At 34.4% G+C, this 21,381-nt stretch overlaps 2 protein-coding genes across 3 annotated transcripts in view; one reads left to right on the top strand and one right to left on the bottom strand.

The window, feature by feature from the left end:
* Window positions 1–21,381, top strand: part of LOC149800080 (uncharacterized) — a 153,955-nt gene that overhangs the window by 42,422 nt on the left and 90,152 nt on the right. The gene's annotated exons all lie outside the window — the stretch shown is intronic.
* LOC149800081 (G2/mitotic-specific cyclin-B3-like) overlaps window positions 1,290–21,381 on the bottom strand; it is a 56,386-nt gene continuing 36,294 nt past the window's right edge. The window contains exons 9-11 of the mRNA XM_089959649.1: window positions 14,925–15,074; window positions 11,622–11,749; window positions 1,290–8,606 (exon numbers count right to left, since the gene is read on the bottom strand). Coding sequence (XP_089815775.1) covers window positions 8,552–8,606; window positions 11,622–11,749; window positions 14,925–15,074 — 333 coding nt within the window. The 3' untranslated portion in view covers window positions 1,290–8,551. The remainder of the gene's footprint in view (window positions 8,607–11,621; window positions 11,750–14,924; window positions 15,075–21,381) is intronic.

Raw genomic sequence — 21,381 nt, 5'->3', positions numbered from 1 at the left:
ATACTCATTTCATTTGCAAGTTGGCAATGTTTTTCTACACAAAAAGTAAATACATGCTTACATAAATATTTATTGGCATCTTCCCTTTGGCACCATAATGTACTGTATTAATGAAACTTCAGATGAAAAATGTTGTTATTCTGTCCCTTAACTTCTCAGAGGTCTAACTCATACAAATGTGATAATTCATTGACAGGAAATCTTTCTCCACATAAAAATGATGCCTAAATAACTGGAAAGCAGTCTTGAACTTAGCAGTTGGTAAGGGTAAAAAATGCACTCTTATGCAATTTATTCTCATGGTACATCTATTTGGTTCTGAGATGAGTATGTAATAAAATTTAACTCTGCCCAGCCAAATTTGACTCAGTCAGGAAAAGTGTTCCCACTCCCCGGCCGAGTCCAGGGTACATATATATAAGTAAAATGCTCATCCATCAGATACAATATCATACTATAATGTGCAAACATTGCTCAGTATTGAACTTGTACAGATGTAGTATCATACTATAGTGTGTGAATATTGCTCATTATTAAACTGGACTACTCAGCTGGATTAGTAGTTAAAGCATCTGCCTTGGAAGCGAGAGGTCGTGGGTTTAAACCCCGGTCGAATCATACCAAAGACTTAAAAAATGGTACTAACAGCTGCCTCGGTAGATGCTCAGCATTAAGAGGTTAGTGTTAGGACTTATCGGCCTGGTGTCAGGATAATGTGACTAGGTGGGACATCATGCAACATGTCTGTAGCATGATGCCCCAGTGCATGACATCAAAATAAAATGCCACATTGCAGACATTGTGGCAATATGACTGAATTTTTTTTAAAAGCTACGTTGAAAATCCGAATAACACACACACACACACACACACTATTGAACTTGTACAGATGCAGTATCATACTAGTATGTGTGAGCATTGCTCATTATTGAACTCCTGTGGATAATATCCCATACTATTACATGTGAACCCTGCTAACAGTCAAACTCGTCTGGATGCAGTATCATTGTAGTGTGAACCATGTACATTACTGAACTCAAGGATACAATATCATACCATATGTGAACATTGTTCATCACAAAACTCATACATATATACGTTATCATACTATTCTTATATGTGAGCCTTGGTCATTATCGATCTCGGATACAATATCATACTATTATTGTATGATCCTTGCTTATTATAGGTCTCGGATAAAGTACCAGACTAATGTGAGAACCATTATTGAACTCATATACGACCTTCATGATACATGAAAATAAAAACCCAAACAACAAAACAATTTATTGACAATGAATTTATTGGCTGACAATTAAATACAAATATCAACTTGTTTCATAAGAATAAATAAGGGCTGTTACATTTTAAACATACAAGGAACCCATGGGAGGCAGTTTTAAAAATAAAAAGTATGCCAAAGTATTGTGATTACTCATATGAAAGTTTTCAATTACATCTATGGATGACTATTTGACTCTGAAAGTGATTCCCTGGGTCCCAAGTGTGTTTTACTGGAACAACTCCATGTAAAAAGGCTGAAATAGATGAGAAGTTGCAAGAGAAAGGTGGTTGGAGAAGAATAAACATCACAGAATGCTGTTTTTTGAATTTGAATATCATGCCCCTAATCAAACATGATCCAAGGAAAGTCACTGCAAGAGATGAGAGGTCAAAATGACAATTAAACTTCAATATTTTTGTAAATAAAGGGAATTTATGGTAATTATTCATCTATTTCAAGGATTTATTTGAAGACATTAAACAAATATTGTTCATTTTATCCCTAAGTTATACTTTATGCTACAGTCAAAAAAGTTGAAAAACAATCTTAGAGTTTTAGGCACATTAGACAAGGTCAGACTATCAAAACTTAAAAATGTTGAAACTTTAATGTTGGTTTTAGTGATCTAGAGGCAATTCTGAGTCATTTTTTGAGTTTTGTAAGTAAGGTTGTCATTATATACTTCAAATCATATAATGGCAACACAGAGGAAAGATATTCCACACATTTATTTTACTTTTTTATAAGCTTACAGCCTGTATCATGAAAAACAAAAGTGCAAAGCACAACAATTACTGGTGTAAGCACGGTTTTCCTTGTTTCTGAGGTAGAAAGTATTGTACAGTCCTATCAACTCCGTTGTTCCAGGGGCTGTTCCAATAAAACATACCTGGGACCCAGGGAAGGCACTTTTGATGTGGTGTTCTCTCCTACAGATGCTATTTAGAATTTTCTTATCATTTTAATATGAACTATGTGAAATCAAAGTACCCTGGCATATATTTGTAAAATAAACTACCTTCCCTGGGTATCATGTTTGTTTAAATGGAACAGCCCTATGTATTCTGTTAGGTTATTGTAAAAGGAAACACAACCCATTATGAATGTTGATGAACACATCGACCATTTAAGACCAACAATTAAGTCATAGTTTAAAGCCAACATAAACAAGCCCAAGACTTGCTGGCATTAAAAAAAAGCCATTGAATTCTTACCATATATACTTGCATGTAAGTAATTTCCTATTGCTAAAAGAATCCCAGACCCTGATCTGCTGTCACATAGAATGAAGACAGATTAAGGTCTATGTTTTTTTCTTAAATAGGTTAGTCCTCATAAATTGCATTGACTCTGATCTGCCAGCATGTTATGTGATGGTATATTTGGGTCTATGCAGTTTCCAGTTAAATTCAAACTTGATGATTACCTTCTGATGGGTTAATACTGTTATTTATCTTATGGCAAAATAACATCATTATGCATACTTAAAAAGTCTCCGTGTGAAAAGGCTGGCCTTCAATTTATCTAAAATGTTGTAGCAGCTTCTGATGTCATTTAGAAGTATGTACAGTTTTGATGATAGCTAAAAGAAAATTATTCTACAGCTAAAATGATGTTAATACCACAATATCAGATTTGCACTATATATGTTTAGTGGTTTGGAAAGGTTGCAAAGTTTGTTGTTTTTTCCTTTTGTTTTTTGCTAAGTTACAGAGGATTAGTTGTAAAATGTTGGAGTATTTAGCATTTTATAAAGGTTGTATTCAACATCCACATGGCTAATAATCCAAGCAAAGAATAAAAAATGTAAAGACTGATCATTACATAGAAAATGGGGGGGGGGGAATATCCCATCGCTAATAGCCCATTAAATTAATAGGTGAATGTGTAAATCTTCACCAGTTGAAATTCTGAAGATTAGGATGCTCTTACCAAATACACAGTGAAAGTGGTACACTAATGAACCTTTTTCAGTATGACACAATAATTAAGATAAAATAACTCTTTCCAAAGATTCTGCATCGCCGATTTAAGGCAGGTTCATATTTCACAAAAGATTTCCTCAAGTTCTTCTATACTTTTTCTTGACTTTATATTCTGTTACTGTGATTTTTGAAATGGTACAAAATTGTTCTTTTTCATCATTTAATAAACAACAGATGTCAAAACCACATTGCATTATGTCTGATCTCTTTCATGTGCTATGACTCACCTTAGTATAAAAAAAGTCACAATGATGACACCAAAATAAAATGATCAAGCTCCATAGCAAACACTGATTTTACAAAAGTGGACCATCTGAAATCTGTAATTTGGCTCTATCAGTATTTATTAAGATATAAAGTACTAATATATAGCCCAAGGTTCAGGTTGGTGAAAATAAATTACAAATTAAGTGATGACTGTTTCACTGTGGAATAAGGCATATAGTCTGGTAACAATCCATTCATGCAAAAATGATAAATTAAAACCAACAGAAAAATGCTTTGTGTGGACAGATGGACTGACCTCCCATTTTTAGCTTTCACTGTAATTAGGACCAACAAGACGAACTATGGATGTCTATTTACATCACAAATATACACAACAAAGAATATGTCTAAAAAATGGAAACTATGTTGGTCAGCCATCAAGATTTACCCATTCCAGGCTAAACCAGCTAACAAGTGACTGAATGCAAAACTCAGGTATACATGTACAGACAAGGGTTACTATATATACTTTCTTACAATCCAACTGCAAACAAAGACCTGATGTGCCAAAGCAAAAATGCACCAGTTGATTAGGAACTATGCAATTTGCAGTTGGACTTGATTTATAAGCATGTATTATTATGGTACACTGTTTGTTCTGGGGCATACCATTACGATCATGGCAACAATGTGTTAAGTGGCCATGGTTACTGTGTGAGCACTCCTCCATGTAACATGCAGTACATTACAGGAAAAAATCGGATACATACAGCAGCATGTATAAAACACAGTCAGTATTAAATAATTGTTTTTGAAAATCATTTTTAAGGGAAGCGAAGCAGAACCTATCTGATTAATTTCTGAGGGGTGGTATGTACAGTGTGACCCCGCTATAGCACGGTCCATTATAATACGAATTCAGATATAACACGGTCGCAGCATGTATCCCGAAATTTTATATACATGTATTTTTCTCACACACGAATAACAAATTTCTTTCTTAAAAGTAAGAAAAGAAAAAACCTAAAAGTTTCTTATCATATTGGGGAAGAGATCTCACATGAATAATACAAGACATCTGTGGCATGGCTTCTTAAATTTTATATGTATTTTTTGTGTACACGAAGAAAAAATCTTCTTAAAAGTACAAAAATAAAGTGTAAAAGTTTTATTCTAGGATCAAGGTGGGCTTTGCCAATGTCGCAGATTGCAATTTTATTTTCCTTATTGGCGGCAAAATATACCATCTGGCGATTTTTTTATTGCCGACATTGTTGGCTGTTTAAACTTGTATATACAACCATTGGAGTGGAGAAATTCAAATGCCCCGTGAAAGGAAGCTAAAAACTTTACATAAAATGCACTGAAATTTATCTACTGTATATAAACAATTTCGTTGTCCATATTGACAAACCATCTTAACATCTTAACAGTGCATTGTTATACCATAATCTGCTTATGTTGACATCAAGCATGAGTAGTGTAATTTGTGAGATATCCGCTTTTTTGTTGTTGACATTTCTGTAGCGGATACAAACAGGACAAGGCATTATCTCGTAATCTATCTTTCATCGGATGCTTGGCCGCTCACTAATAATTAATATATTTACATAGACTGATATTTGTATGTGGATGGTATGTAAAATTCCTCTTCTTTCCATTAAATCCTTCAGAACACCCATATTTTCTGTACTAATCCTTGTCATACACCTGCGTCTCTTTGCTAAATTTCTGACGCACGAGTATAAGGCACCATCACTCCGCTACCACAAATGTTAAAAAATCATCTTACTTGTTGGTCTATTCAGTAGGCAGGGAGGAAATGAACTACAATCGACCAGACGACCAATTCCTTTTTGAAAAATGTTTAAAGATAAAATAGTTTGCTTAAATATTAAAGAAAACGTTTTAAGCACACAGTTTATGAAAACTTGCTAAGCAAATGGGAAAAAAATCAGTCTCAATCATGCAATACAATTATTTGATGTTGCCGCTACAATAAGAAATGGGCATTTGTCTGGTTCACCAAAGCTGGCTTTTAGCTGTGACTTCAATAACGCATGCACCTTTCATCAAAGAAAGCCAACTACAACCTTCAATAAAAACAAAGAATTTTTCTTCAAAGAAGTCATTACCAAACTTAAATAAAAGCAATGAAATCTGAAGCATGTTTTCATTTTCGAACGTGGCTGGAACACGTTTACTGTTCTGTGAATGTTTCCTTTTTGCAGTGAAAAAGTGTGTGCTTATGAATGCTACCAACATTGGCTTAAAATGCAAACTAACTTTTACCGACTTGGGACAAGTAAATGGGCTTCATTCACTGAATTCAGACCTATATGACCTGTGACAAAATTATTCAATATTTTAAATGTGTGAATATTTCGATGAAATTACTTGTATTGTGGATTCAATGTATGTGATGTGATTCACAGGTGAGAACATGGTGTTGATACTCTATTCATGCTATACATAAGACATGTATATATAAACAGTATACACATATATGTACCAATCAGTGGTTCTCTAAATAAAGTAAAATCCTGCATTTAATACCTACACACATACACAATTTTTTGGGGGTACATGCATCAGTTTCTTTAGCTGACTTGCCTGGTTGCTTATAACACAGTCGGGTTCTATGGCTCCCAACTACTGTGTTATAGCGGGGTCACACTGTATTAATAAAAACGTTTTACATTCACCATGGTCTGTTCAAGAAATGAAAAGTTAAGGAAGAAAGTCTTCTTACTTCAGAAAAACGGGAAATAATAAAAACAAAGCAATACAGCTTTATATGGGATGAAAATCATGAAAATATTTCACAAGGCTCTGGAGATATTAACCATACAAGTGTAACAGACAATGGACACAATTTGGAACAAAAAACTGGAGGTATTAACCATACAAGTGACAGACAATGGACACAACTTGGAATGGGAGATAACTCTTAAATGCTATCAGATAAACAGCAAGAGAAAAGTGACTGGTCACGATACACTGAAAAGTTTTATGAAAATATCTAAACGAGTTCAGGCGATATTACGTAAACTCCAGTATATCCCACCCCACCAACAACTGTTTGTAGGGATATAAAAAATCCATAAGATGTGAATTAGACTAAAAATTCAAAAATGTGTATACGTCCCAGAAATAAATATTTACTGATTTAATCGTGTGTTTTGAAAAGATTGAATATATATTTAAAAAATGATTAACATTCATACAATGTCTCTACAAAAAATATGTATTGACCAACACATGCTTTTGTACACGCAATAACAACCTCTTACAGACCCTGAAACACGTTAATTTTACCTTAGAAAAAGAAAATTAAATAGAGAATGAGTGCAAACAGCATACAGATTATAAATGCAAGATGAGAGAAATTTTTGAAAAAAAGAAATGAAATGTGATTGCATTTCATGAATGTTTTTGAAAATTGATTATTTTCTTGTTGTATATAAAGTTCAATCAATCACTACTAATCAGGATAAGATTCACTGATTAAATAGCAATGACGTTGTTCTTGCTGAGGTTGACTTATAACAACCACCAATGATATCATAATGTCGTCACAGATGGCTACATTTGAAAAGTTTTATTTGAATGAAACAGAAAAACACTTTGAAACTCTACAAATATATTTTCACACTGACTGCAGATGAAGCTCTATTTCAATTTATTGTTAATGCAGTGTTATTTTTTTTTGTATTTTATGCATCTGTCACTTTTAATACGACAAGACACTAGTGCAATAGTTCACTCCCTATATTAATGAAAGACATAAAACTGAATAAACAAACCGAAGTGATGTTTGGAAGTAACAGATGTAAAATCCAAATTCATTTCCAAAACCACAAATGAAAAAGAGATAAAAATGAAATGTAAATGAATTAAATTTCAAATACAACTGAAATGTAAATTTAGTAAAATTACCCATTTCACGGTCTGTATCATATCTGAATCCCCAATATGTTAGGCATTTAATTCATCTGCAACACTTAAAATCACATACTACCACTTGCAAAGGTAATCTATAAAATATACTCTATCCCTCTGCATGATTTCAATGCTAGTTAATTTTAAAGAAAAAAAAGTTACCATGATTACAAAGTTCAGTCAATAAAAAATTTAATTTGTATCCTCTAATTATACAATCAGTGTGAGATCTTTAAATATTTTATGTTATTCTTCACACATGCTAGCTGCCTGTATCACATAGTGTACTCGGTCGGCATCAACAAACAAACAAATGTTCTGCAGAAACCAGTGCCTCACTTGCATCTGTCTGCTTGTTGGTATAAACCCTAGATGTAACTTTCAAAACCTATTTCACAAAACTTAACCATTGTTACCCACAATGCTTAAATGGGTGAGACAGGCAAGACAGCAAAACCTCATAGATCAGAATACACACATTACACCTATATTAATACTATCATAAATATACACCTAAATATAGTACCGTACATACTCACTTATAAATGGAATCCAACTGGAAATAATATAGATCCTAATATGCCACAGCATCATGTTCATGTAGATCTGAGTCCATTTTGTTTGTTCCACTGATTCCTCCTAACAAACTGTACAGACCCATATCTGATGGCACATTATGTGACAGTAGATCTGAGTCTGTGCAGCTTGCAGTTGGACTTGTCTTATAAGTGGGTATATATGGTAGCTCCTACCATATTAGCATGTAAACTTCAGACCTATTGCAATAAAAAATATTAGGCAGAATGAGCAGCATATCATGTTTAAACTTCAGACATACAGTAATATGATCCAAAAGTTTCAATTGAATGAAAAAATAAATGTAACTATCAAAAACACTGCTCACCATGATGCATGAATGATTATGCCAACAAGCATATGAATCTCCTAGCAACATACAGGGATATTCTCAAAGCTTTTCACTCGAGTGGAGCAAATGACGAGGAATATTTGTGACTTACAAAAACCTGAATGCAAGACTTTACCATAATTGCTGCTGTTGCTAGCAGAAAAGTGACAACTATATCTCACCATACTTATGAAGAACACAAACACTATAGTTGGTATTCTTTGGTCAGTCAAATGTCGAATCTGGCAGCGGTTGTGTCTTGGCCACTTCATAAAATACCCTGAAAAAGAGCAAATATATTTTAGTTAAGATGTAAATTGTACTTGAATAAGAAGAAAAAAATCCAAGAAGAATCATATTCTTTTGACTTTATTTAATATTTAAAAATTTGTGACAATAAAATGTTACAAAAGGATAAAGCTTGATGTCAAATTATTAAGGTGACAGTAAAAAGACTATATTGAGGTAACCTAATTTTTTTTTAAACAATCCTTTTCCAACAAAGTTAGCATGGTTAAGAAAGTTGAAAGAAATAAATAACTGGAAAATCAATGTCGTATCTACAACAAGACTCAAAAGTAAAACAATAGTTTAAATGATAATAGGTTACTAAAAGCTCAGTCGTACATAAAGTGTAACATCTGTGGTCTTTAAAACATGTTACACAAGAAATTGTTGTTGTTGTTATAGGGCTTAACGCCATTTTTCAACACACAATGGGCTATACATGGCAGTCAGTATTAATGGTGGAGAAAGAACCCAGGAAAACCACAGAGAAGAACCACTGACCCACAAGAAGCTACTGGCAAGCTTTCTCACATGCCCATACTGGCCAAATCCCAGACTCGAACCCATGCAGGCAGAGGTGAGATAGCAGTGATCATTAACGGAGAGCTCTTTAGACCACTTGGCCACCCTACATAAGAAATGCTGAATTGCTTGTGCCAGCAAAGGATTCATGATAAAATCTACCTCTTACATATCTTTTTCTGTAACATTTTCAGATTCCCCCTCTTTCTACAGCCGTTTGTTCTTTCCTAGTTTAGGGCTGTTCCATTTAAACATAAATGGAACCCAGGGAAGGCAGGAATTTTTAATATAAATATATGCTAGGTTACTTTGATTTCACAGAGTTCATATTAGAATGATAAGAAAATTCTAAATTGCATCTATGGGTGAAAACCCCATATCAAAAGTGCCATCCCTGTGTCCCGGTTATGTTTTAATGGGACAGCCCTTATTACATTTTTCTGCTGGGTGTCTGGATTTTCTTACCTGTTCTGTCATTATCAGACTAAGGAACAGAGGCAGATTTCGAATTTATTTGCAAACTAACATATATTCCTTTTCTAAGCGACTGCATGTCAGCTTCTTGTTCTTCTTGGCACTGTTTCTCATTGGGCATGTGGACCTTCTGGTCTAAAGATTCCCTTTCTGCAGAGATTCTGCCAGGATTTTATCTGGAAGGGGAATCTCACCCATTGTCAACAAAACAAGGGGGATTATAATATTTTTTAACAGGTGGGGAGGGAAGAACCACAGTTCATTATTCACCCTTCATTTAAATGTCTCTCATAATTCCACCTACACTATAATTGGTCAATACTGAAATCAAAATCCTCATAATAATTCACCTCAGGTTGTATAAGTATTAATCTTTTGACTGTTTCCGTTCTGTGTATGAAAAGTACTCCGTGCTAAGAACCCCCTTTAAAGTCTGCTCCCTGAAGAGACATATGCATAGCTAGCTTAGCCAGCTTCAACAAGTTAGGAAATTGTTCTTTATGGGTATTTTTGTAAATTGTCCAATTCACGGGTACTGTATCACGGATATCTCTGCTCCAAAAATACATATTATCTGGTGTTTCCACCAGTCGTGTAAGAGTTGATGCCATAAAATGCAAATGCCTATTTCCAACATAAGAGTTATTTTACCCCCCCTTTTTTTTTTTTTTTTACATATTACACAAAATTTTGGAGTTGTGTTCTAAACAATGTATGGTAACAGTAAATATTTTTGTAACTGTATCAAATTTTAATTTTCATCTTTAGTGGTGCATCTAACCTGGCATCTGACATTATTTTTGAATTATTTTCCTCAATTTGGTGAGAAACTCCACTTCATCCTTCACTTTCTGAATTCTGCCATTCAGTTTGCACAACTGCAATTTTTCATCCAGGCATGCTTGACCATAAATTTACCTTTCAGAAATGCACCAAAGTTTGTGCATGTGCAAATGTAAGCAGAGGGCATCAATTCCAGAACCCCTCTCGTACATGTATTTCTATTATAAATAATGAGCAGGATTTCCAGGTATTCTGTCGTATTACCCCATATCTGCATACTCTGGAATTCACAGATTCTTTTCGGTCATATAAGCATGAAACGTGTTCGTTGACAATTGGATGAATATCAAACCAGGACTACCGTTTTTTCATATCTATGTTTTAGCGTTTTCTAATGGGATTTAACTGATACATGAATATTCTAATATTCGAAATCATAGATTTTTCATATGCATGTATATTATTTAACACATTGTGGTGTGTACTATATAGAAGTGTATTTCAAACTAGTTGCCTTCATTTAATACAAAAAAATTCTCTCTGCCTAAATACTAGTCACTGATGCCATCTCTTAGAAATTTCACTTGTATGCGAAATTTCAATTTATATTCAGCCACCCACCCATAACTAAAAATCTTATGTCAACAATATTACCTTGGTCCGAAGGATGCTGAGATAAACTGATGGCACTGAATTATGAAATTGGCGACTTTTTTAAAAATTGGCATCAAAATATTGAATTTGGCGATTTTTTGGGCAACAACTTTTCTAAAACCAGCATCATCCCTGAATGTGACATGTCCCTTATATGCCCCTTTGATGATACGACACAGTGGTAACACAGTGCCATAACAATTTCCAAGTTATGTTAGTCAAATATCATCGCTGCCAACCCCCGACTAAAAAAATACTAACTGCTTATGACAAAAATACTGATTTTCAGGATGAAATACTGATTTTTAAAATTTTACTGCATATATAACTATTTACAACATCTACAACTGTCACAAGTAGGTCAGTAAGTTACTTAATTATTTAATGTCAAAGATGCATGTGTTGCACTCTTGCACCTACTGAGTAAGTCATCATACACAGGATGTTTATACTATACTTTTCCACACCTTGTCTTTTCAATCATTACTGATTCCAGTGAATATACATTCTCCAGGCTCTTGATATTTCATAAATAACAAATAATTTTTAATAGCAGAAAACAATGAATACTTACTTATGAGAATACTTGGATCTTATAGTTGTCAGTTGTTTAGGCGGTGATGCAATGTACGCATTGAGAGCTCTGGCTATTGGCAAGATATGTGAACGTTCATATCCAGTGTAGTAAGAGAGTGTGGGGGTCTAAAGAAAAGAAATGGTTGTTATTAAATTGTAGATAAACTTTTAACATTACTTAACCATAAGCAAAAACCAAAGGAAATAGGAAAATCAATATCAAGCAGTGTAGGACAACTAGATCTTTATTGGACAGTTAAAGCTATTTCTTACCAATATTTTACAACAGTACAAAGAAGGGCAATAAAGATGATTGTGCCCCTCTAAGGAAATGGTATACTTCTGAATTTTTAAATCCCCAAATTTCCAATAACTATCAAAATCCTTCATATCTGAAGGAAAATACCAAGTTTAAGCTCATCTTAAGTATCACAGCACATCCACATTGCTTACCCTTGCCATACTTTTTCTTGGGCCTCAGAAAAAATCTTAGATTGAGAACAAGCCTAGTCTAAGTGGGGCATTAAATAATTTATCCACATCCAATAACGACATTAAACAGGGACAACCTACCACATATCTGGGAAAATTTGTTAACATTGCTCACCATTCCATCAAGTGATGTTAAAATTCAGTAGAAATGAAATCAGTCTGTTGATAAAGTTTTGATGAGGACAAAAGCTTCAGGTTAGTTTTATATTGTTTGTGTTTGTGACTGAAGAGTTTAAAACATTATGAGATATGTGTGATTTTGATTTTTAACTTAGCTTTAACAATTTTTCAGTCATATCGCTATGATGTCAGCAATGAGGCAGTTTATAGTGATGTCGGGCACTGGGGCATCATTATCGTGACACCAGGCCGATGAGTCCTAACACTAACCTCTTAATGCTGAACAATAAGCGAGGAAGCTGTTAGTACCATTTTTGTAAGTCTCTGGTATAACTCGGCTGGGGATTGAACCCATGACCTCCATTATCATATGTGAATAATACTACTACACAGATAGGTTTTCACTAAAATTGCATAATTATCTGAAACTTCATTTGGAATGCTAACCGTATCACTGCAAAATGCAACAGCAATTGACCAAGGAATCTGGGTTAACACGATGCTTTCTATAAAAAAGATGATGCTTTCTATAAAAACACAATGCTTTCTATAAAAAAAAACATTCAAATTTGTTGATTGGTTTTCACAATACAAGGAAGGTTTTCCTATTTTAAGTATCTTAAGCCATATCAGATAGAGGATCTGAATCATATGTACATTCTTGGGCAGGACTTGGATTCGGCTGCTTTGGCATGTATTTTTATGACAAACTGTAATAAAATATGAAATTTGCATTCTGTGCAAACAGGTTTTGTATTACTTGTGTCAATTCAGGCAGTCTCAAATAAGTTCGAGATAATAGGATGGCAAGATGGATGTGGCATCAATGTTTTGGGCAAAAGTGGGCACATTAGTTAATGAGGTGATCTTACATGTGATTGGCTGGCACATTAGTTAATGAGGTGATCTTACATGTGATTGGTTGGCACATTAGTTAATGAGGTGATCTTACATGTGATTGGCTGGCACATTGGTTAATGAGGTGATCTTACATGTGATTGCCTGACATTATTACCAATCTGAAGGCCATATTTCTGATCTTTGATCAAACTTGAAATATAGTCTTTTATTATATGCTCAGTTTTTTCTCCGTTAACTTTACCTTGTCAGAATCGTACAGTATTTTACGATATTCCACACCTTCATATTTAAATCACATGCATAAACAAACAATGGATATAGACGCCAGCACTTTTAATTTGTAAACAAATCATGTACACTTGCATAGTAGGCGTTTTACGTTGTGGTTGTTTAAATTTGTTTCTGAATGAACTAAAGCAATTGTTTCGTGGACTGCCACATACCAGATGCTTTGGCACATTCCATGTTAACTTTTTGATACAGTGTTTCGGATTTAGGCTAGCTATACAATAGACGCAAGAAAGGCTCTTTACAAATAACATACAAGTGTCAAGACATAAACTGTCTTCTTTAGTTGGTGATAAGAATGGCAAAAAATACACTTACAGTTTTACATCCTGAATTTCCTCAAAATATGCTTTCTTAGTTCTGCAAATCTGAATTACATTAGCCATGTCATACGTTCTCAATCTTGATTACACATTTCGAAACTGTACTGTAATTTCAAACATAAGTGCAATTACATCCTCCTTACTGCACTCAAAATGAAATAAGCATTAAATTCCATAGCATCTTTTTGATATTTGCAATTGAAAGACTTCATATTTTACCCACATTATAATTTCAAACATTCAATGACAGAAACACATTTGAAGGTGTCAACATGCTTCTCCCTTGCTTCTTCAATCGGATGTATTTCATGTGAAATTCTCACATATAAATCCAGTCCATGATCACAAAAATTTCATAGAATCGAAAAAAATACCAAAATCTATTCATTCTAGAGCAAATGGAAAAAGTTGTTGCAACGCACATTCATTCACAATGTTGACTCCAAATTTCAATTTTAACGAAGCGCCGTTTTCTTTCTAAAGTTAAAATTTATCTGAGCACAGTTCTGTGTGCAGTAATAATGTTGTTATTGTCTAATGATGAATTTGCATTTGTATATTTAGTTTGGAATACGGCATACATTCAGTTATTTTGTTTCTTGTTGTGTATTTTGTTAATATAATTAAGCATTAGGTAGAATTTAAAAAAATTAGCTTATAATAAAAAGGTTACTGCATTTGTATGGGAAAATATGAACTCGTTTTGTCAGATGAAGATACTGCACTCCCAAGGTCATATTTTCCCATACAAATGCAGTAATCTATAAATATCATGATTTTAAACAAATGTGATGAGTGATATCCAAGCATTTTACTTACAATGTTAGTGCCAATGTATGAGGAGGCCATATTTCAAATTTCCAAATGTGGAATCTTAAACAAGATTGATAATAAGTAAGAGGATATTTAGTTTGGCTACGCCTATGATGCCTCCATATCTAGAAAGAATGTATGTCAGACTGAAGTAAAATAGGTCAAATGTACATGATATAAAATGTTTTGGGAGATAGTTTATGTAGGGTAATGTTCTTACAATACTACATAAGCCTGCTAAGTGGAATGGTCAACTGTTATGCATACCATCTGATTGATACTGATGCCAGCCTTTTGTTCTTCTTTAAGTACTAGTGATTGATGGATCTGTATAAATTTGAAAGGCCTTGTGACAGAAAAGATTGTTGTCACCAGAAAACAGAGTTATGACATAAATGGCATACCCAGTCATCCGTGTCCTTCATCTTCAGGGTCAGCATTAAGGCCCCTGCTGCCAGCTCCGAGTCCCTGTATGGAATGAAGTTGTACTCCATCAGAGACATCTCCAAGACAAACCTGGCCAGTGTCAATGTTTCTATTGATGCTCTTGCACACTGAAATACACAAGATTTGTACATATGTATCAATTATGCATGCAATATTGTCCCAAGAAAAAAGAAGAAAAAAACAATAACAAAAGAGGAAGAGTGATTGGATGCAGTGGCATGCTGCTGCATCCAATGAAAATCACAGACCCAAAGCACAGAAATATCTGCTGAATCCACCAAGGTGTGGATAGGGTTAGCATATCGAACCTTGGCTAGTGAAGATGCACGCTGATAACACCATCAATTCTGCAGGAGTAGTGACAATATTTTGAAGATTACTACAGCGACAGCCATAATGAATGTTCATCTGGCACCAATTTCATTTAGGACCAACTAGACCATGTTATGAATGTGTGTGTAAAGTTTCATGGCAATCCTCGAAGAAGTTTTGCAGGAGTAGCGATAACAGGGTTCATACAGATCATGAGAACTGAAATTCAATTACTTTTACCTTCTTTACTTTCTTCTCCAGCTGCAGCTCCAGCACTTTCACTTCAGAGTTACTACCTGGATTTTATCTAATTGGGGGAGGGGTCTCCCACTTGTTACAACAAATGGAGGCAGTAGAACAAAAAGGAGGGAGGAGAAAATGTCCATAGTTCACTACTCACTTCAGTATCCATCTATCTTTCTTCCGGCTACACTCTACTGGAGTCTATTTAAATCAAAATCTTTAAAAGTTGTTGCCTCTGTCAATTTTTTGAGCTTAATCTTTTCCTGACCAGTTTTTGTCAATTGTTCCCGGCTAAGACATCCACATAGCGGGCTGTATTATTACATGTTTATGTGGGTTTTTTCCCCACTCATAAACCTTAAGATACTATGCCAAAAGCTAATTAATATATGAAATTTAAAAATAGCATGGAGGAAAAATTTCTGGACTTCGGAGATCATCAACAAAAGGGAATCTGCAATCATGTCAAAATATAATCACTTTTTTAGTACCCTGAACTAAATAAATGTGTGATATCCCTACATTTCTTAAAGTTAATTAAAAATTGCATGTATCCCCAGGCTTTTCCTATTTAGGATAAATTGGTGATAAATTGTCCCTAATTGAACATTAGAATTAACCTTGCATTGATTTACTCCAGAAGAAAAAAAATCCAGGTCAATCAAAGAATATAAATTTGTGTTACTGTTCATGGTTACAATTGGACTCTTTCCTGTACCTGAAAATGGAGTCGTAAATAAAACATCGAGACAATACTTTAATACACTCCTCAAGTACTACCATGTTGGCCAATTCTGCATGTCGGGTAATTCTGCACAACGATACATCATTTTTGTAAACATTGGATTATGTGTTGTTTTTGGTCAAAAATTTGTATCCAGAACAATTGTCCTTTAATTAAGGAAAGTGATGTTCATAAAGTTTCCAAAAATATCCCACCTTTCTATTCTAAAGTGTTAAAAAATTATCCCACCTTTCTACTCTAAATGCATTTGAAAATTTGATTTCCAAATGTCAACATGAAGGCCAACTCCATGACCTTGAACTTGTAAACCAGAAAAACCTATTTCATATTTATCTTTTAGAATCTTACAAATAAATACACTATCTAAAGGATGGAAATGTTTAACTTTAAACAATACCACATCTTAATCCAAGTTTCTAATTTTGCAAGAAGTTGTCCCACATGTAATTCATCATCTGCAATCCAACTTGTCAACTTGCCGCTAGAACAGGATTCTCAAGAAATTCAACAGCTTAAAGTCTGTTTCTAAATTCCTCAGTTGTTTTTCCCCCATAAATGAGACAATGTAAACACAGTACATCCTATTCAATGTTGTTGCTCTTCAACATAATAGCTTATTTTAATAAAATATTTAACTTTTACTAATTTTTTTACAAGATCAGTTTAGTTTGCTCACTATCTCTTGCCAGTTAGTGACATTGTTACATTGAATTTTGTAAATCCAGCTATAAATCTGACCTAATTACTCGACAGAAATGCTGAGAGAAAAAGTCCAAAGTGATGTATTTCATTTCCATAGCCTGATACATGATATGTTTTCAAAGCTATGTGCAGAACAGACCAACATCTCGCGAGTCGTAAAAACACAAGGGTGGTATTCTGTGTGTCCAAAATATATATTAATTTGAACAGAATATTCTGGTGACAATTGCCACTTTTCAAAGGTACGCATTGCAGCATTTTAATTTTGTCAATCTGTCAAATTAGGTACGTGTTTTGCATGGATATTGGTTTTGGAAACCTTACGTGTGGTGTCTATGAAGGAGTTAATCAGTTTTTATGTATTTATACATTGGCACTAACAATTGCCTAACACTGCAAAAGATTATACCTCTTAAGATGGTGATCAGACCCATTAAAGTTATATATCTAGTGTTAAAAGTTATGAATTTGTTACAAGGTGTGCATATTTTGGTCAATAAATTTACATACATTTGCAATGTAACATAATTTCAAAGTGACGTCAGTTCCGGTTCTGATTATATGCGCGACCCACTTAATTCAAAGCTCAATTTCATTCAAGTTGCACTGGGTAAAATTCTCACTTTTAACACTTTTACTAGCTCAAATAATCTGATGCAAATCATAGCTTTTAAAATAAACTGGCATCACTATCATCAGCCAGTATTTGCCGAACTAAATCATTAAATATGAACCCTGCATGGATTCAGCATTTTTGGATTTTCTTGGTAGCCTGTATTTCAAACATGCAATTTATAAAACTTATTTGATGCATGGTTCAAGCTATGATAGAATGTTGGGTCCAGGACCCAATGTGAAAATTAAATTGTGAAGTGAAAGAATGTTAATGACATCATGTGAAAGGGGTGCTATGTATGATATCTTGCTTATGTGGATTATGATAATAGTGAAATTTCTAGCATATGACAGAAAATCAAACCATACTTCAAACTGTCACACAAAGTAAAATAAATTTTTCAAATTTTTCAAAAGTAAATTTTTCAGTCAAATTTTATTTTTTAACTAAATCTCTACAATTTAATGACTTTCAATGACCTAGGTGAAACGTTAATAACTTTCAAAGCTTTGAAGTGATATGTTCATTTTTCAATGACATTCAATGACCTTTAATGACCGTGCAAACCCTGGATACAATTTTTATGAACAATGAATTACTGATAAGCTCCTCTTGTCTATTACCTGAAAAGCTAAAAATACCACATCATGTAATTTAGTTAGAAATTTGTATCAATTTAATATTATTAGATCAAAGAATCTTTGATTTGGTAAATATTAAACTCACTTTCAGTCACATACACCACTGTGATGTTCTACAATATTGGTCTAGTTATGTGCTGGTCATAGACAATAACTGGTTTACTGTGGATTTTGTTATCATTTAAAAAATGTAACTTTTGAAATTTGCATTTATTTTGTCCTCTTTATAAAAAAATACATTGTCTTGAATTTTAAGGCACTGAGATCTAAATTGTTGATTTGATTGATACAGAATTCAGTACCTGACTGCCTAACATGGGAGTTGTTCATTAGTCAAGCCAGAAGCATGCTTTCTGTCAAAGCACAAAGCAAATGGAAGGTTTGCATCTTTATCTAGGCTTGACATGCAATCAATGAATGGAGAATAAAATGATAATCTAAGGCTGGAATAATCCATAGCCAGGGTGTTTTTCTATATGAAACAGGCATCTTTATGATTATGTAAACAAATCTCCCAATCAATTTATTTGTAAAAAGCTATAAATTCATGGATATACAATAACAAAACAACCACCAATGAACCAATCAATTATAAGGATTAAGTTATACATTTATTGACACTATCAAGAATGACAAACATTATATACTAAACTTCATTATTACGGTGAACCAAATGCACGTTTTAAATGCTTTACATCAATTCATGTTAATTAAAACATGAAAATACTCTTAATAAAAGCACTCCCAAATATGCATTGGCAGAAAACCATTTATCATTGATTAAGTTGGTGGAGGCATAGTAGCAAATGTCCCCTTTTATTAAAATGGCATGATTCAACTCTTAATCATAGTATCAATGGGATTTCTTCTTGTGTAACAAACATGATATCATACAATTATTGACCTTTGTTAAGGTGAATATAATAGACCAACACCACCTTAAGATGACACCCTCTGCATCCAATTGAAAGACGTGCTGTGTATGCAATGTATGCAGTCCAATTATTGACCTTTGTTAAGGTGAATATAATAGACCAACACCACCTTAAGATGATACCCTCTGCATCCAACTGAAAGACGTGCTGTGTATGCAATATATGCAGTCCAATTACTGACCTTTGTTAAGGTGAATATAATAGACCAACACCACCTTAAGATGATACCCTCTGCATCCAATTGAAAGACGTGCTGTGTATGCAATGTATGCAGTCCAATTATTGACCTTTGTTAAGGTGAATATAATAGACCAATACCACCTTAAGATGATACCCTCTGCATCCAATTGAAAGACGTGCTGTGTATGCAATGTATGCAGTCCAATTATTGACCTTTGTTACGGTGAATATAATAGACCAACACCACCTTAAGATGATACCCTCTGCATCCAATTGAAAGACGTGCTGTGTATGCAATGTATGCAGTCCAATTATTGACCTTTGTTAAGGTGAATATAATAGACCAACACCACCTTAAGATGATACCCTCTGCATCCAATTGAAAGACGTGCTGTGTATGCAATGTATGCAGTCCAATTATTGACCTTTGTTACGGTGAATATAATAGACCAACACCACCTTAAGATGATACCCTCTGCATCCAATTGAAAGACGTGCTGTGTATGCAATGTATGCAGTCCAATTATTGACCTTTGTTAAGGTGAATATAATAGACCAACACCACCTTAAGATGATACCCTCTGCATCCAATTGAAAGACGTGCTGTGTATGCAGTCCAATTAGTCTTCATTTCCTTCATCTGAACTTTATGAACCTCAAGGTTCACATTAGGGCCATCCACAGAAAGTTGAAGTAGAGTTCTGTAGCCAAACTTTATGAACCTCAAGGTTCACATTAGGGCCATCCATAGAAAGTTGAAGTAGAGTTCTGTAGCCAAACTTTATGAACCTCAAGGTTCACATTAGGGCCATCCATAGAAAAGTTGAAGTAGAGTTCTGTAGCCAAACTTTATGAACCTCAAGGTTCACATTAGGGCCATCCATAGAAAAGTTGAAGTAGAGTTCTGTAGCCAAACTTTATGAACCTCAAGGTTCACATTAGGGCCATCCATAGAAAGTTGAAGTAGAGTTCTGTAGCCAAACTTTATGAACCTCAAGGTTCACATTAGGGCCATCCATAGAAAGTTGAAGTAGAGTTCTGTAGCCAAACTTTATGAACCTCAAGGTTCACATTAGGGCCATCCATAGAAAGTTGAAGTAGAGTTCTGTAGCCAAACTTTATGAACCTCAAGGTTCACATTAGGGCCATCCATAGAAAGTTGAAGTAGAGTTCTGTAGCCAAACTTTATGAACCTCAAGGTTCACATTAGGGCCATCCATAGAAAGTTGAAGTAGAGTTCTGTAGCCAAACTGTATGAACCTCAAGGTTCACATTAGGGTCATCCATAGAAAGTTGAAGTAGAGTTCTGTAGCCAAACTTTATGAACCTCAAGGTTCACATTAGGGCCATCCATAGAATAGTTGAAGTAGAGTTCTGTAGCCAAACTTTATGAACCTCAAGGTTCACATTAGGGCCATCCATAGAAAGTTGAAGTAGAGTTCTGTAGCCAAACTTTATGAACCTCAAGGTTCACATTAGGGCCATCCATAGAAAAGTTGAAGTAGAGTTCTGTAGCCAAACTTTATGAACCTCAAGGTTCACATTAGGGCCATCCATAGAAAAGTTGAAGTAGAGTTCTGTAGCCAAACTTTATGAACCTCAAGGTTCACATTAGGGCCATCCATAGAAAAGTTGAAGTAGAGTTCTGTAGCCAAACTTTATGAACCTCAAGGTTCACATTAGGGCCATCCATAGAAAGTTGAAGTAGAGTTCTGTAGCCAATCTTTGAGACTGAATTGCTCAGCTGTCTATAAATATCATCTGCTGTCGCATGTCCAACAGGTGTAGTAAAAAATTTGTATCTCATTATCACTCCAGACTCTGAAGTGCATATCCATTTGTTTTTCTTGAGGATGACCATTCAAGCTTTCATCAAACAAAACCCAAATGTATTTCCTTGATTTTCTGCTCTAGAATGTGGCGCTATACCAAAAGGTGACACGATATGCTGACTTTCATTATTCACATGCATGCTGCTTAGCAACGGTACTGTCAGGAAACCATCTTCGAAATTTCGGAAATGTCTTCACAGGAATGAAA

Source organism: Sinohyriopsis cumingii, chromosome 5, assembly GCF_028554795.1.
Source record: "Sinohyriopsis cumingii isolate HCF-2022 chromosome 5, ASM2855479v2, whole genome shotgun sequence".
Lineage (NCBI taxonomy): Eukaryota > Metazoa > Mollusca > Bivalvia > Unionida > Unionidae > Sinohyriopsis > Sinohyriopsis cumingii.
This window is presented reverse-complemented; position numbering and strand designations above follow the sequence as displayed.